Source organism: Danio aesculapii, chromosome 17 (assembly GCF_903798145.1).
Source record: "Danio aesculapii chromosome 17, fDanAes4.1, whole genome shotgun sequence".
Lineage (NCBI taxonomy): Eukaryota > Metazoa > Chordata > Actinopteri > Cypriniformes > Danionidae > Danio > Danio aesculapii.
Window position 1 is genome coordinate 10,526,301 of NC_079451.1, and position 16,133 is coordinate 10,542,433.

The 16,133-nt window shown below is 38.3% G+C and overlaps 1 protein-coding gene across 1 annotated transcript; it reads left to right on the plus strand.

Annotated features, from left to right (window-relative positions):
* Positions 1–9,747: 9,747 nt before the first annotated feature.
* ngb (neuroglobin) lies at positions 9,748–15,900 on the plus strand. The gene is made up of 5 exons (XM_056477116.1): positions 9,748–9,940; positions 10,156–10,395; positions 11,093–11,201; positions 13,567–13,686; positions 13,866–15,900. The coding sequence occupies exons 2-5, from the start codon at positions 10,298–10,300 to the stop codon at positions 14,016–14,018; spliced, it is 480 nt and encodes a 159-aa protein (XP_056333091.1). The 5' UTR covers positions 9,748–9,940; positions 10,156–10,297; the 3' UTR covers positions 14,019–15,900.
* The last annotated feature ends 233 nt before the right edge of the window (positions 15,901–16,133 follow it).

Genomic DNA, 16,133 nt, shown 5'->3' on the forward strand with positions numbered 1-16,133 from the left:
ATATAAACACATTTTGATTTTGATGCCTGTAACAGACCACAAAAAAAGTTGGGACAGAGGCAAATTTAACACCAATTTACATATACTTTTTCTTTAATTCAATGGTTAATCATCATGGAATAATCATGTAAATTGATTATGTAAAGAGTTTCAAGAGTTCACATTTAGCTGATGTTTGATAATAAAGATGTGTTTGGCATGCTGTCCTGGGAGAGACCTGAGCTCATAAGATCCTCGAGCCCAGGGCTCCCTCCTGTTTGCAGGGCAAGAGGGAAGTTTGAGCTCAGGTAGATCTCGAGAACACACCCCCACCCCCCACCCCACTTTCTAATAACGCAAAAAAGTTACACTTAGGATTGCTATGAAGATGTGCTGCTGATTGAAGTCTATGGTGCCGTCTATGGTGCCGATTTGGTTTAGTCAATTTACTTATGTTGCATGTCTTTGGACTGTGGGAGGAAACCGGAAAAACCAGGGGAAACCCACGCGAGCACGGAACAAGGACTCCACACAGAAATGTCAAATGACCGGGTAAGGACCCGTACCAGAGACATTCTTGCTGTGAGGCAACAGTGCTAACCACTGGGCTGCAGTGCTGCCCTAGGAAAAAGGGGGAGAAAGGGTGAAAGCGGGATTTTTCAAGACGAAGATGACCAAGGTAAGACACTTTGGTTATTTATAATAATTTAGGAATCGTCCAGCCGTATATAAGCACAAGATCCTCTTGAAATTAGTTTATAAATAAACTTCACTTCAAGAGTTCACACTTAGCTGATGATTGATAATAAAGCATGTTTGGCATGCTGTCTCGGGAGAGAGCACTGAGCTCATAAGATCCTCAAGCCCGTTTGAGCTCAGGTAAATCTTGAGAACCACCCAAGATGCCTTTTTGTTTGGGACAGCAGCTGTGTATTGAAAAACCCCCTCAAAGGGCAAGGAGATCAATGCTATATCTGGCTGCTGGATATATATTTTTGAGAAAGATAGGAGAAAGAGGGGCTCCTGAGGGAAGAGGGTAGAAACAGGCCCCTGTGGGAGTCTGTTCGAGGGGTGAAGAAGGGTTGACATTTGACTCCTGCGGGAGTCGGTGCTCAGGGAGCGCTCTTGCAGGAGTCAGAGCCCAGGTGGAGGGGTGGACTCCTGCACGAGTCGAGCTCGGAAAACTCCTGTGCTAGTCAGAGCTGGGGAGTGATGGCCTGAACGGAAGGAAGATAGGGAAGAAGAGCTTATGCTAGAAGGAAGGGGAAGTAGTGGAGAAACTCGACGCTGAAAAGGAAGAGAAAGGAGAGGCGGAGAGGCTCAACGCTTGAAGGAAGCGGAGCACTCAATGCTGTTAGGCTGAAAAAGGGGAAGCGTAGAAACTCGAAGCTTGGAGGAAGCAGAGCACTCGACTCTGAGGCAGAAAAAGCGGTAGTGGAGAGACTCGACGCTTGGAGTAAGAGGAGCACTCGACATCAGAAGGAAGAGAAGGGGCAGAGAGACTTGATGCTGGAAGAGAGCGGAGCACTCTATGCTGTAAGGAAAAAAAAAAGGGATTGACTCCTGCGGCAAGGGGCCGGGGCAAGGACTCCTGTGGGAGTTGAAGCTCGGGAACAACTCCTGCCGGAGTTAGAGCTGGGGAGTGAGGGAAGATATAGAAGCTGAGCTTATTGCTTGAAGGAAAGTAAAGTAGCGGAGGGACTCGACGCTGAAAGGAAGAGTAAAAGATAGGCGGAGAGACTCGACTCTTAAAGGAAGTGGAGCACTTGACGTGGAGAGTCAGAGAAAGTGGGAGTAAGAATTGAAAGTGTTTGAAAGGGTTCCAGGGCTAGGGCATTATGCAGGGAGGGATTGGGTGGCTGTGTACAGTGAACGGGTGGAAAATTGTGCGGGACATTGTGTTGGATCCGAGCTAGTGAGTGCAGGGGGGAGTGTAGTGGGAGAGTAGAAGGGAGGAAGGCTGGAAGAGGGGAAGTCGGCTGGAGGGGGTGGGTCAATACGGAAGGATCTAGAAGCAAGAGGAGGGTGGGAAGGAAAGGGATTGATCTGACCTAGGAGGGTTGAAGAAATAGGAGCATCTTGGTTTTGGGGGGACAAATAAAGTAGGGAGAGTGGGAAAAATTAGTGGGAGGAAAAATTAGAAGGGTGGTCTGGGTTTCCTGAGGGTGATGGCTGGATGACATGCAACTCGGGGCATGGTTTCATTTGGATATTTTCTTCTTTAGTGCTGGAGCCGACGGGGAGTGTAGGCGGAGGATAAGGGGCATGGTGTGTTTTGGTGTTCCACGTTTTTCCTCTGGGCAGTGACGTAGGTGGGGGATTGTAAGAGTCTGTGGTGATGTTATGGTAGAGTTCTAGCAGTTCTTTCTTATTAAGGGAGCAGGGAGCGATAGACTATTAGATAGAATGTTACAGAGTTCCTGGATGGTTATTCTTTTGGTCAAGCTGATAGAGGAGAAGGCTGAGGCGTAGGAAGAAGCAGATGATTGGTATGCATTCTGGAAGTAGATGGAGAAGGGGATACAACACGGCTGGGAAGTCTGGAGGAGGAGGAACGGGTGAGGCGTTGTCCTCCTTTGGAGCCTTGGACTCTACTAGTCAGCCTGGCGGGGTTTGGTGGTGCCCTCCAACAAGACTCTTAACTATTTCGGCATATGTTTGAAACAGTGGATGCCCTTCCAGTTGCAACCCAGTACTAGGAAATACCCATACACTCTCACGTTCACACACACTCATACATTACGGCCAATTTATTGTAAATTAGTTCACTTTTAGTGTATGTTTTTGGATTGTGGGGGAAAGCAGAGCACCTGGAGGAAATCCACGCAAACAAGGGGAGAACATACAAACTCCACACAAAAATTCCCACTGGCCCAGCTGGGACTTGAACCAGTGACCTTCTTGCTGTGAGGTGACAGTGCTAATCACTGAGCCACCATGCCACCAACTGTAAAGTTTTACTAGCAACATTTTTCTGGAATTCTGGATGTAATTCCTGAGCAAATTAGAATTCCAGATAACTTTAATTATCATTCTTTTAATTATCAACAGTGAAAATCTGTTGTGACTATATACAATGCCTTTTAGGATATAAATACTTTAAAATGTTTTTTTTTTTAAGTTTTAAGTCTTAAAATGGCTTGACGTAGGAACGGTTCATATAGAATCTATATGTAATATTTGTGTGTATTTGTATCCCAGTCCTCACACCCCACTGCTCTTTATATTTTGCATATCTCTCTTATTTAAAGGTCCCGTGAAGTGCTTTGAAATGTGAATTTTTATTCGATGTTTGACGTAATATCAACCGAAACACAAAGAGAGGGTCCGACATAGTGTAGCCCCTCTCCTTTTAAATTACAGCTAGCAGCGTTTTGTTTTATCACTGCTATGCCTGCTATGAGTTGTTGAGCTCAAGTGCATCAAATGAAGAGCAAATGAAAGGGGCAAGGCATGTCAGAAACTAGAGAGCATTTGATTGGTTATGATGTGATGAGAAACTGTAGTATGAGGTGACAAGAATAAAATTGTTGATCCATTTAGGTGGGAGTGACAAACTACACACTTTGCATGTTGATATCATCAGTTTTCTATGTTCTAAATTTGATTTTTGTCACTGTTTTGGAGCACACTAGCTTATAGATATCTTTAAAACTAACAATACTGATACTAACATCTAAAAAACTTTATTTTACTTTCATGGGACCTTTAACACCTGATTAAGATAACCAGCTTGTGTGAAGATTGATAGGGTTCCTACATAGTGTGCACTGCTCTTCATTTCACACATCCTACAGTAAAATGCTAATGGAATACCAAATTCAATGAAACATATACTCTTCCTTTGAACTGAAATAATGGCGAAATCAACTTCCTAGGGCACTTACAACCAAATCAGAACAAACATCTAGAATGATAAGAGAAACGCAGTGGTGTGCGAGGACTGGAGTGGAAATTATTTATGTAACTTATAATGCTGTCATTCTAAGAACCCGATTTTACTTTGTCCTGTGTCCATGGAAGATTACTTAAGTATGTGGATTTATTAAAGCTAAAAGACTGGCTTGATTGAAACTCATTGATTTGGAAAGGACACAGTGTCGCAAAGTTTGAGTGACAGCTTCTATCTTGAGCATTAAGTGTCAGATAACTGAAAGTTCAAGAGCTCCTGAGAGGTCGCCATGGCAACTGTGCTCTCGCTGTCAAAGTGTCTTCAAGTGCTTTGGGTCTTACTGTCACAACCGAATGTCCCTCACACTGATAACATGTAAGATACAGCTCTAAATCAGGTGCCACATCATGGGCAGATTATTTAAATAATACCTGTTAATCCATCTTTTACATGTGATGCTGATGGTTATGTAATAAAGCAAAAGAAATAAAGAGGGTACTGGTTATCTAACGATCCCTCGATGAGGATTTTTTTAACAGTCTGTTTATTTTTTTATGAATATAACCATTTAAATGTCTTGATACTGAACATGTTAAGACTAGAAGAAGTGTATTCTGAATGTACATTCAGTCTTAACATGTTCAGTATCAAGGCATGGTTATATTGTTTTTTTGACCATTTACATAACTGTTTAAAACTTGTGGGTATGTTGTGCAATCCACTGGCATCATGCTGACAGATAACATCACACTGTTATGATTATGAAGCATATTTAACACTTTAGATTATATACAGTGTGTCCGGAAAGTATTTATAGTGATTCACTTTTTCCCAATTTTATTTATTTATTTTTTTGTGTTACAGCTTTATTCCGAAATGGATTAAATTAATTTATGTCCTTATAACTATGTCCACACAATATCCCATAATGACATTGTGAAAAAAGATTTTTGAAATTGTTGCAAATAAATTAAAAATAAAAAACCTGAAAAATCACATGTACATACATATTCACAGCCTTCGCTCAATACTTTGTTGATGCACCTTTGGCAGCAATTACAGCCTCAAGTCTTTTTGTATATGATGTCACAAGCTTGGCACATGTGTCTCTGGAAATTTTTGCCCATTCCACTTTGCAGTACCTCTCAAGCTCTATCAGGTTGGATGGGAAGTGACGGTGTACAGCCATTTTCAGATCTCTCCAGAGATGTTCAATAGGATTTATGTCTGGGCCCTGGCTGGGCCACTCAAGGACATTCACCGAATTGTTGTGAAGCCACTCCATTGATATTTTGCTTTGGGTCATTGTCCTGCTGGAAAATGAAGGGTCGTCCCAGTCTGAGGTGAAGAGCACTCTGAAGCAGGTTTTTTATTTAGGATGTTTCTGTACATTGCGGGGAGTGGCTTCCGTTTGGCCACTCTACCATACAGGCCTGATTGGTGGATTGCTGCACAGATGGTTGTCCTTGTGTAAGTTTCTCTTCTCTCCGCAGAGGAACGCTGGAGCTCAGATAGAGTGACCACCCTTCTCCCCCGATCACTCAGCTTAGACGACCGGCAAGCTCTAGGAAGAGTCTTGGTGGTTCCAAACATTTTCCACTTATGGATGATGGAGGCCACTGTGCTCATTGGAACTTTCAGAGCAGCAGAACATTTTCTGTAACCTTCCCCAGCCTTGTGCCTTGAGACAGTCCTGTCTCTTTGGTCTACAGACAATTCCTTTGTCTTCATGCTTGGCTTGTGCTTTGACATGTACTGTCAACCCTGGGACCTTATATAGACAGGTGTATGCCTTTTCAAATCATGTCCAATCAACTGAATTGACCACAGGTGAACTCCAATTATGCTGCTGAAACATCTCAAGAATGATCAGTGGAAACAGAATGTACCTGAGCTCAATTTAGAGCTTCACGGCAAAGGCTGTGAATACTTCTGTACATGTGATTTTTCAGCTTTTTTATTTTTAATAAATTTGCAAAAATTTCAAAATATCTTTTTTCACATTGTCATTATGGGGTATTGTGTGTAGAATTTTGAGGAAATAAATGAATTTAATCCGTTTTGGAATAAGGCTGTAACATAAAAAAATGTGGAAAAAGTGAAGCGCTATGAATATTTTCCGGATGCACTGTAAATTCAGTTGTTAAATCCAATTTTTTTTCCATTTAAGACTTTTGGCAAAAGTGAAGTCGTTTCTCTCTTTTTATGACATTGGGGAGACTTGACTATATTGCAACTCTTTGCTTGTGGGTATCAGTCAAAATGCCCTGAATAGACTGCAGTTAGTCTAAAATGCAGCTGCAAGACTTCTGACAGGGACTCGTAAGCATGAACACACACCCCCAATTTTTTCCTCTCGGCTGGCTGCCTGTCAGGTCACGGATTGATTTTAAATGATTAATTTTTGTTTGTAAATCCTTAAATGGTTTGGTACCGTCTTATAAATCAGATCTTTTACATGTACAGTTGAATTCAGATTTATTTGCTCCCCTGTTTATTTTTTTTCCTCCAATTTCTGTTTAATGGAGAGCAGATTTTTTTCTTTCTTATAACTGATTTATTTTATCTTTGCCATGATGACAGTAAATAATATTTGACTAGATATTTTTCAAAAGACTTCTATACAGCTTAAAGTGACATTTAAAGGCTTAACAAGGTTAATTGGGTTAACTAGGCAGGTTAGGGTAATTAGGCAAGTTATTGTATAATGATGGTTTGTTCTGTAGACTATCGAAAAAAACAATAGCTTAAAGGTGCTAATAATTTTGACCTTAAAATGTCTTTTAATAAATGAAAAACTGCTTTAATTCTAGCCGAAATAAAACAAATCAGACTTTCTCCAGAAGAAAAAATATTATTAGACATACTGTGAAAATGTCCTTGCTCAGTTAAACATAATTTGGGAAATATTTAAAAATGAAAAAAAAATAAAAAATTTAAGAGGGTTGTTATTTGTGTACTGTATGACTTGTTTTAATTAGTATTGATTGTGGCCAGCTTTTTGGGCAATGTTGTGTTGTAAACAATGTGCTATATAAATAAACTAACTAACTACCTACATGACTAGTTATATGGGTGATTCTATAAATATATTTTTATGTGTGTTCAAAGACATTTTGACTTAAAGATATTTTCTTAAATATTCCCACTATACCTATTTTTGATCGTTTCTGCCTTATGAATCATACATTCAGCTTCAGTTATCATAAAATAATTTAATAAAATTTTTATCTTTTGAAGTTTAATTAAAAAAGTTAAATAAACATGTGCACAAAATATAAATTTTCTCTATTATTTGTAATAAAAGAAAATACATTTTGTGTCTCCCTACATTCTGTTCAACTCTCGTACTGTACATTGGTTATAAAAAAGGCAAAACAATTGATTTAATTGAATGCAGGAAATACAACAAGAAAGAAACATTCCTGCATTGAAAAAGTACTATGCATATTGTATACATACTGAATATTTTATAAGATTTGGTATATTGATGGGGACTCTATACTGCTCAGTGAGTGCCGTCTTTCAGATGAGACTTTAAACCGAGGTCTTATCTCTGTGGTTGTTAAAAATCCCAGGATGTCCTTTGAAAAAGAGTAGGGGTTAACCTCGGCATCCTGGCCAAATTTGCCAAATCTGTCCATCATGGCCTCCCAACCATCCCCATATCATAATTGGCTTCATTACTCTCCATAACTTGACGTCTCCTCTCCATAAATCAGCTGGTGTGTGGTGTGCGGTCTGGTTCAATATGGCTGCTGTTGCATTATCCAGGTGGATCCTGCACACTAGTGGTAGATGAGGAGATTCCTTTAAAAGATGTGTAAAGCGCTTAAAGTGTCCAGAAAATTGCTATATACATGTAAGGAATTATTATTATTATAGCAACATGTGACTTGTTTCTAAGTGATGTCACTTCATGGAAAACTCATAGATATACACACTAGATATCACATACGGATCCTGAGCTTGCGTCGGTAGCGCTGCCACACTTGTACAGTGCTCCCAGGACAAATGTCATTCGACTGCACTAGTCAAGATGTGAAGATGCTGAACTTTAGCGCTGTGTACGGGCTAAGTAATGACCAAAAAAAGAAAACAAAGCCCAAAGGCAGAACATTTCATAGGTGAGATTTTTTTTTTTTTTTTTGCGATTTTGTATGTTACGAACTTTTGTGCTAAACAAGTAACGTTATTGATGATAATACAGTCACTTACTGCATTCACCATAAGGCAAAGTAGCACCAACTTACACAAAATTTTAGGCTTATGCTAGTTTTGTTAAATAAAATCAGCAAAGAATATAAATGAAATATAACAACAAGACGCTGCGGTGCTAGAAACTTATTGTCAGCTAAGTGAATGAGTCGCTAATAACGGGGATTCATTAAGTGAAAGCAGAAGAGGGGGTGTGTTTCAGTACACGGATTGGATCAAATGTAACCAGGAGGAAGGATAATACATTTCTATGCACTCAAACACACACTCTTTGTCAGCAATGCCCTTGCGATCATTTATCCATCGATGTAGAAAAGTGATGTTAAATTACAATTTTCATAATTTAAATAAATATTAGCATATTGACCACCGGGAAAACTCCCAATCATCGATATATGTATGTGTATATATCTCTGGCTCTGGATGGTCCTCAACTGCACCTTGGTTCCGCATTCATTTCAAAGGAGCGCTACCTGTACTAAAATGGCAGCTCCATTGACGCATTCCTTCCAATAGACAACAATAGCATATGTGACATCTAATGTAAATATCTATGGAAACTCTAAAAGGCGTTGACGCAAGTCATTATTCTTCTCTCATTAAATTGTACAAAATTTTTAAGATTCACCAATAGTAGATTTATTAGTAGAAGGTAATTTTTTATTTTGAGGATTTCATGAAAAATAGAAAGTTCAAAAATACAGCAGTAGAAATGCTAAAGTAATATAGTGAAGTAAGTAAGTATTTTGTAAAATTCTAATGTAATATAAATGTTATTTCTTTACATAAGAACACTAGCAACAAATTTGTGCAGTACTTTTCCAAAAAAGAGGTTTTTGGGATTTTATATCAGATGATTTGGGTTATGTAACACACCAGTACTGCAATGGTTTTGTTTAATGGGTTGTTTCATGGTTATTTATGATAGAAAATGCACAAACACAACTATTTGGTTAAAGTTGGATTTGTCCATATTTAATAACAAAAATGTATTTGCTCCAGAAAGCTGCAGAATTTTTAAATAGCCCTTAAAATAGCCCTAATTATTTCCTACTGACGAATTGAATCTTAATGTAAATAGTGGAGTTGTTTCTAAGCATCAATAATAGGTTAATTTCAAGAAATGTTACGCTTTGCTCACAAAAAACATTAGTGTTTTTAGTAACACAGTTATTTTAGTAATAAAATATTAATATCTTTCATTCATGCATGCAATATCATCTTAATCTTTGTTCTTTTGTGTGTTCTTCGATTGTAAATGCATCTGGAGTGTTTGAAGGTGTTGTTATTTTGTTAAAGGCCAGACTCTCACCTGTAGGAGGAGCTATGGCTCGTAACATGGGCTACATTAGGAGCAGTGGAGATCAGAGATATTTCCGTTCTGTTCTTATCTACAGTCCATATAAGCCCGATATCATAGTGGTGGGTGCATTTAGGACAGTTACAATGTGGTGGATTTAAAAAAGACAAAGTGTACTGAAATATAAACACATCTTGGTTTCAGAAGATTGCAGAACACGTTTCTTCATCTTAGTTTGAAAGCACATCAAGCAGCATCTATGAGGTTACATGCAGCAGTGCGGGGAGAGGGAGCAGATAGAGGGAGAGATAAAGAGAGAGAAAGTGAGTGTTTGCATGTGTGTGAGAGAGCGGGGGGAGCAAAGAGGAAAAGAGAGAGAGAGAGAGAGTGAGACAAAGAAAGAAAGAGAGAGAGAGAGAGAGAGAGCAAACACAAGGATTGCAGGCTTGACATATACATATTCGCAGTGAACAAACAGAAAACCTAATGCCAGAGAAAGACAGACGAAGCCAGTGAGAGAAGAAGGTCACCTCTAGAGCAGTGAAGGAAAGGTACGTCAGCTTCAAACTGTTTGTTGTGAGCATAAAGTCAGGGCTAAGTTAGGTTTCTTCTGTACTGTGCATAAAGCATCAGTCAGAAAGCGTTTGAAGCTAAATTGATTTTGATTGTTAATGAAATGTATTTGAAAAGCTTTCTGATGCACTCTCTTCTGATAAGTCTTGTTTGTCCTTGGCGAATAATATCTGCAAATTTCTGCACTACACAGGGGGGTCAAACCCGAAGACTGAACTCTGGGAGTCTGAAGTCCGGAAATGGGAATTCGGGAGGTCCTACTTTGAACTGAAGAAAACATTTTGAATCGACACCATTGAAAGACGACTGGGATCACATCAATTCTAAGGGTCACAATGGAGAAGCTGTCTGAGAAAGATAAGGGTCTGATTCGGGACAGCTGGGAGAGTCTGGGGAAGAACAAGGTGCCACATGGAATCGTTTTATTCACTAGGTACTGTATCCATCATGCTGCATGCACTGTTAAACTCTTTCGCATCCAGGGATAATGCCATTCAAATCAGCCTGCGTGTTTATTTAGAAAGTTGTGCAGTGTACATCTTCAGAGCATTGCATGATTGTGACATTTGTCAAAAATTCTAATTTCATACAAGTAATGCATTCTTAAAACAATGACATTTTATGTAAATAAAGGAATTGTTACATACAGTAATAGGCAGTCAAATTGGAGGTTTGCATTTCATCACTCAAAGAGTTTATTGTCATGAAGGTATAGCAAATTGGCAAGCAAAGTAACGCGTAACCTCTTTTAATCCATCAAACATTCCCCATCAGTCTCCCGCTGTCTGTTCCTCTAACCGCAGCTCAGTGAGAGGCTTGACTTGTTGCTTGGCGACAGGGAGCAGCAAGAGCATTTTCATCAGAATCACCTTCTCAGAGGAAGGATGCTACCAAGTATCACTTTTCTAAATATAATAATATATACTCTTCAAACTCACAGGGAAGGATAAAAAGGATTTTCTTTGAAAACCTAAAAGCTACAAAAGAAAAGGGATACACACAGTTCAGTGTTCGTTTCAAAGCTAAATGTATTATATTGCACCATTTAGTTTTTTTCTTGTTAAGGAAATATGAAACAACCATAACCAAAATCCATGCCTCTTACTGGTTTGTGTAACATTTCTTGATAGGTTATTTGAGCTGGATCCTGCACTACTCACTCTCTTCAGCTACAGCACAAATTGTGGCGATGCACCTGAATGTCTCTCCAGCCCAGAGTTCCTCGAGCATGTCACCAAGGTGAGCCCTGAGGTCAAACGTACCTTCTTTTGGGCCATTCTCAGTATGTGTTCTTATGCAATCTTTCATCCTTGTGTTGTCCTTGTTTTACATTATCAGCTACTGCAAAAGTTGTATTACATGACTTAAAGAAACCAGGTACCAAGAATACATGCCAGTACCTGGATGGGTTCTTGGCATGGAGGATTCATTAAATGCAGATTTAAGATAATTGGTTAGAAATCCAAGAGTAGACACCATGGAGAAGACTGTCAGATTCTTGCTGCAAGCTCACAAATGTGATGGCTTGTGGAACTAATCATTTACTTTATTATAGGACAAGGAGAAAACCTGCAGAACTTGTTGAGCAACAGCATTCAACAATATCAGCACATCTTAATTCTCACAGAGATGCATCTGTGTTTTGTGTCCTTCCAAGTTCTTCCAAGTTTGCCAAGCAAATCTGGTCTCAATGAGAACACAAGACCATTCTTTGCAGTCTTAGAATTAAGAAACAGGTAGCATTACATACCAAACACGTAGCCAAAATTTTAATTGAGTTTTGGTTTAATTGAGTTAATGGGTCAAATTGTTAAGTTGACGGTTCAGTCCTCAGGAGAATGTGTCATGCCTAGATAAACAGATTAATCGATTAATACTATAGTGTAAAAAGTTTCTTCAGATTATTAAAATTTTCTACCGACTAAGAAAAAACATTCTGCAATCTGAAAGGTTCTTTGGGTAACACAAAATGTTCCTTTCAAATCTGCAAAAACCCAATGTTGGAATCTATATTTTTGAGAATGTAAAAGAATGTTTCTGTAGCATGATAGTTACCATCTACACCAGTGTTTCCCAACCACAACAACAGTGTTTTGGATGTTTTTTTTATGACCCACTAATTTAAGGTTTTGAAGTTTCTTCTAATGAGTTGATTCAGGTGTGTTTGAGTAGGGCAAGTTTGAAATGTGTACAGTTTGTGTTACTTTAGGAACAGGGTTGTGAATCACTGAGGTATAATCAGAGCTAAGGCATAGCCATGGTGCTCCACAGTAATACTTGGTTTCCAAGCTTGATTCAAAGGGGATTGTCCCCTAAATAAATGCATGATGCCCTTCTTTAGCAAATTTGTGTTAAGGCTGCAGAAACAAATTCCTTAAATTGCGAAATACATTTTATATGTTTTGTTGTTAGTTGAAACATAGAACAGTTGTTTTCAATCCTTCAGAAGTTTATTCCAATCAACCGTTAGTGCCCTGCAAAGTGGACATCAGGATATTTTGCTGGATATTTTTGATTCCAGTTTGAAAGAAGAATGTTTAAATCAATGGTATTAAAGTTCTTAAGACATGACTTCTAATACAGTTACCTTAACTACCCTTAACACTAATAAGTTCATCTGAAGATAATGCAAACTGCAGTGCAAATCTTTGTTTTTAAATGAAGAAAACCTAAGCCAGTTTCCTGTGAGTCAGGGGGTAGAGCAGAAAAAACTATGTAGAACATGTCAATTGGAACACAGTTCCTTCATAGAGCTCGCTTCTAATGAGCTAAATTAAGTTCGTTGAACAAGAGAGACCTGCAAAATGTGCAGAGAGTGTTATTGCGAAGACCAGGATTGAGAATTGCTGCCATAGAGCAGGGGTAGGAAAATGTACAGTGTCACAATGTTACACTCCTGTTGAGTTCAGGTTTATTCCAACCTAAATAAAAAAAAAACTCACCTGCTTGCTTTACAAGCTGTTCAGGTGTGGTTAATTAAGATTGTCTAGAACTCTGCAGGGCTGTGTTTCTCTAGGACCAATCATGCCTACCCCTGCCATACAGTGACATAGTTCATTTAGAACAAGTGTGTCAAGTGATATCTCTCCTAAATGGAGAAACCGTTTCTGCAGAGTTCAACAAACCTGAAACAGAATCCAATTTTATAGAATTACTCAAGTCATACTAGCACAAGCAAATGTCTTAAAGGATTTGGTTGAAGGTTGAAGCAAAACTCTGCAGTAGGGCTGTCAGGGTTAAGTACTAATAACCGTGCTACAACACACATACATATAATTATAAAAATACCTTCCAATGGAGATATACCTCCCTCCTAAAGGACTTAAATTGCTGGATCACATGGAATTAACTATGGAACAAGCTAAATTTCTCAGCACTGTAACCCCTCTGTAAGTGAGTTTGATAGCCTTGCTTTACAGCAGGCATGCCCAATCCTCTTCTGGAGATCTACAGTACCTTCCTGCAGACTTCAGCTCCAACCCTGCTCCAATTTACTCCTCTGGTGTAGTCAAACAATAGTTTCTTTTAATTGACTAACTTTGCCCCAAATGAAATCCCAGATGACTATGTTCATCCCAGCTCAAGTGGTTGTATATCTGTCCAGGTGATGTTAGTGATTGATGCAGCTGTGAGCCATCTTGATGACCTACACACACTGGAGGACTTCTTGTTGAACCTGGGAAGAAAGCACCAAGCAGTTGGGGTGAATACACAGTCCTTCGCTGTGAGTAAACTTTGCCTGCGAGTTCCAGTCATCATTAGCTAGTGATCTTTCATGATGGAAATTGCATATTGCAGCTGTAACGTTCAAATGACAAAGATGACAATGAGATTGACAGTTATGTCACAGTGAATTTTCAGACTATCAGGTGATTGATTGGATTCTTTTTATGTTTTCATCAGTTGGTTGGAGAGTCCCTGCTTTATATGCTACAGTCTAACTTGGGACCAGCCTACACGACATCTCTGCGCCAGGCCTGGCTCACCATGTACAGCATTGTGGTGTCGGCCATGACCCGAGGCTGGGCCAAAAATGGTGAACACAAGTCCAACTGAACAGGAAGTAGATGTGAGATTCACTCTGGAACATCTTATTGCTATTGAGGTCACCAGATGTAACTTCTCAAAAATGTTTTTAAAGAGTGAGGGGCTCAGACCGCTAAAGGGAAAATCAATTCAGTTGAGTTGTGTTTTGGCTCACTGTATAATCCTAACTTTGGTAACTTGGTCAGATTATGGACTGAGAAGGTAGTTAGGGATAACGAAGCCTAGGAGGTTAAAGAAAGTCCAGGTTATAGATGGTTAATGGTTGAAACTTCAAAAGCAAAGTTTGCTTTGTATATATAGTAATGACTAAGTACATATAGTAATGACTAAATGTATTTCTTCAAGCTATCTTAAATGACCGTCTTGATGTATTGATGTTTTCATGTGAGCGTAAAACAGAGGTTTGACTATGCACATGTAAGCTTGGTCATCTTGAAGGGATTGTTTTATTTTGAAGGCGTTTAAAGCCACTACAACTTCACTTAACCCTAAATTACATTTTATTTATTCTATAATCCACGCCTGTGCTGTGTTAGGTTATGTTTACGTTAAGTTCAGTAAATTATCTACCATAGTATTTGGCAGTATGGTCTGAATGGTAAAGATAAAGTCAATAAGCAATCAGTAGCCCTGTTTTGATACCATTTAAATGTCCGTGTGAAATTTTGCTTGCCACATTCTTTAACCATTATCAGAACTTCTGGCGATGAAAGTAAATGACGAGAACTGTTACATCCGAAATAGCTTTTGGAATTTTTAGACTGTTAATTTATGAAGCTGTGCCATGTCATAAGTTTACATTTCCATTGTATGGGATTTCAAAGCAGTCTACTCTGAGGCTTACTTATGAAAGCCTTGTGTAGACTGTTACTTAACATAACGTGACTGTTATATCATAGTAACTGGATGATTTATTCACTTATTTAGAAGTGTAGATAGTCAAAAATTGTTTATGCTAAATGATTTGCTCCACTGGGTGTTAAAAATTAGATTTTTATGTCAAAATGTTGTTTATCACCTTTTCACAGGTTCGGTTAGCAATCTTTCTGAACAATATTTTTTAAAAATAGTCAATCATATTAGATGGCTGGCTTATTATATATCCTTAAGCTATAAGTTAAGAACATACATGCTCTTATCTAAGATAAGAATATCTGTTGCCATAATTATGAGCTATAGAAAAACATTAAAAGCGATGATAACCTTTTTGCTGCTATCATTAAAAATTCAATAGCTTTGTAGAAATGCTGCTCTCTTTATATACGAGAGATATTTCTACATTTAAATGTTTCAGGCCAAGTATTTTAAAGTGTGTAGAACTGTCACAGATATTGAAACTACTGGTATGTTACATTTTACATGTTAATTTATAAAAGGCAGTACCTACTTTATAGCCTTGTTTTGTATATTAAGATGTATGTGGATTTGTTATTTAATTTTATGCATTGCTTAACAGTGCACTGACTGTTTTTTTTTTGTGTAAAACGTTTATATTTATTTCTTCTCTCAAAGACGTAACCTCTGAGATGTCTGTCTTTATGGAATGATCAGCTTATTAGTATTAAATATCTTTTTTAAAAGGTGCAATGATTACTATATTTTCAAGTGAAAGTGTTCTTTTGTGATAATCTCTGTTTAATGAGTATTGAAGTATATTGTACGTGTAGTGTTTTCGCTTGATATTCTGTGACTAAATCGTTTCAATGTCTACCTCACTGAAGCAGCTGATATTAAACAGCGATGTTACAACCTGTTTCCTCAGTTACCAAAAAAATGATATTTCAGTTACACTGTACATCCTGTTTCCTCAGCCAGTCGCCAGTCAAACTAGAATCAGGATCAGTCAATGCTCTATGTTAACACATGTATTTCAAACCTATTTGTAATAAATGACACAAATAAAGTATATCTTACATATGGTTCTCTGCTGGAAAATAATTCACTGAATTTCCATTTCAACATGTCTGATCTCTCTATAAACTTCCTTGTCATATTTATAGTATTATGAGTCAGTCTCAGAACACAGTGGCATGTTTTAATGAGGAAAAAGTTAACTGCCATATCTCATTAAAGCTCATACTGTATATAGTGACAATTTTACATTGCAAATTCTCAGGGTACTTG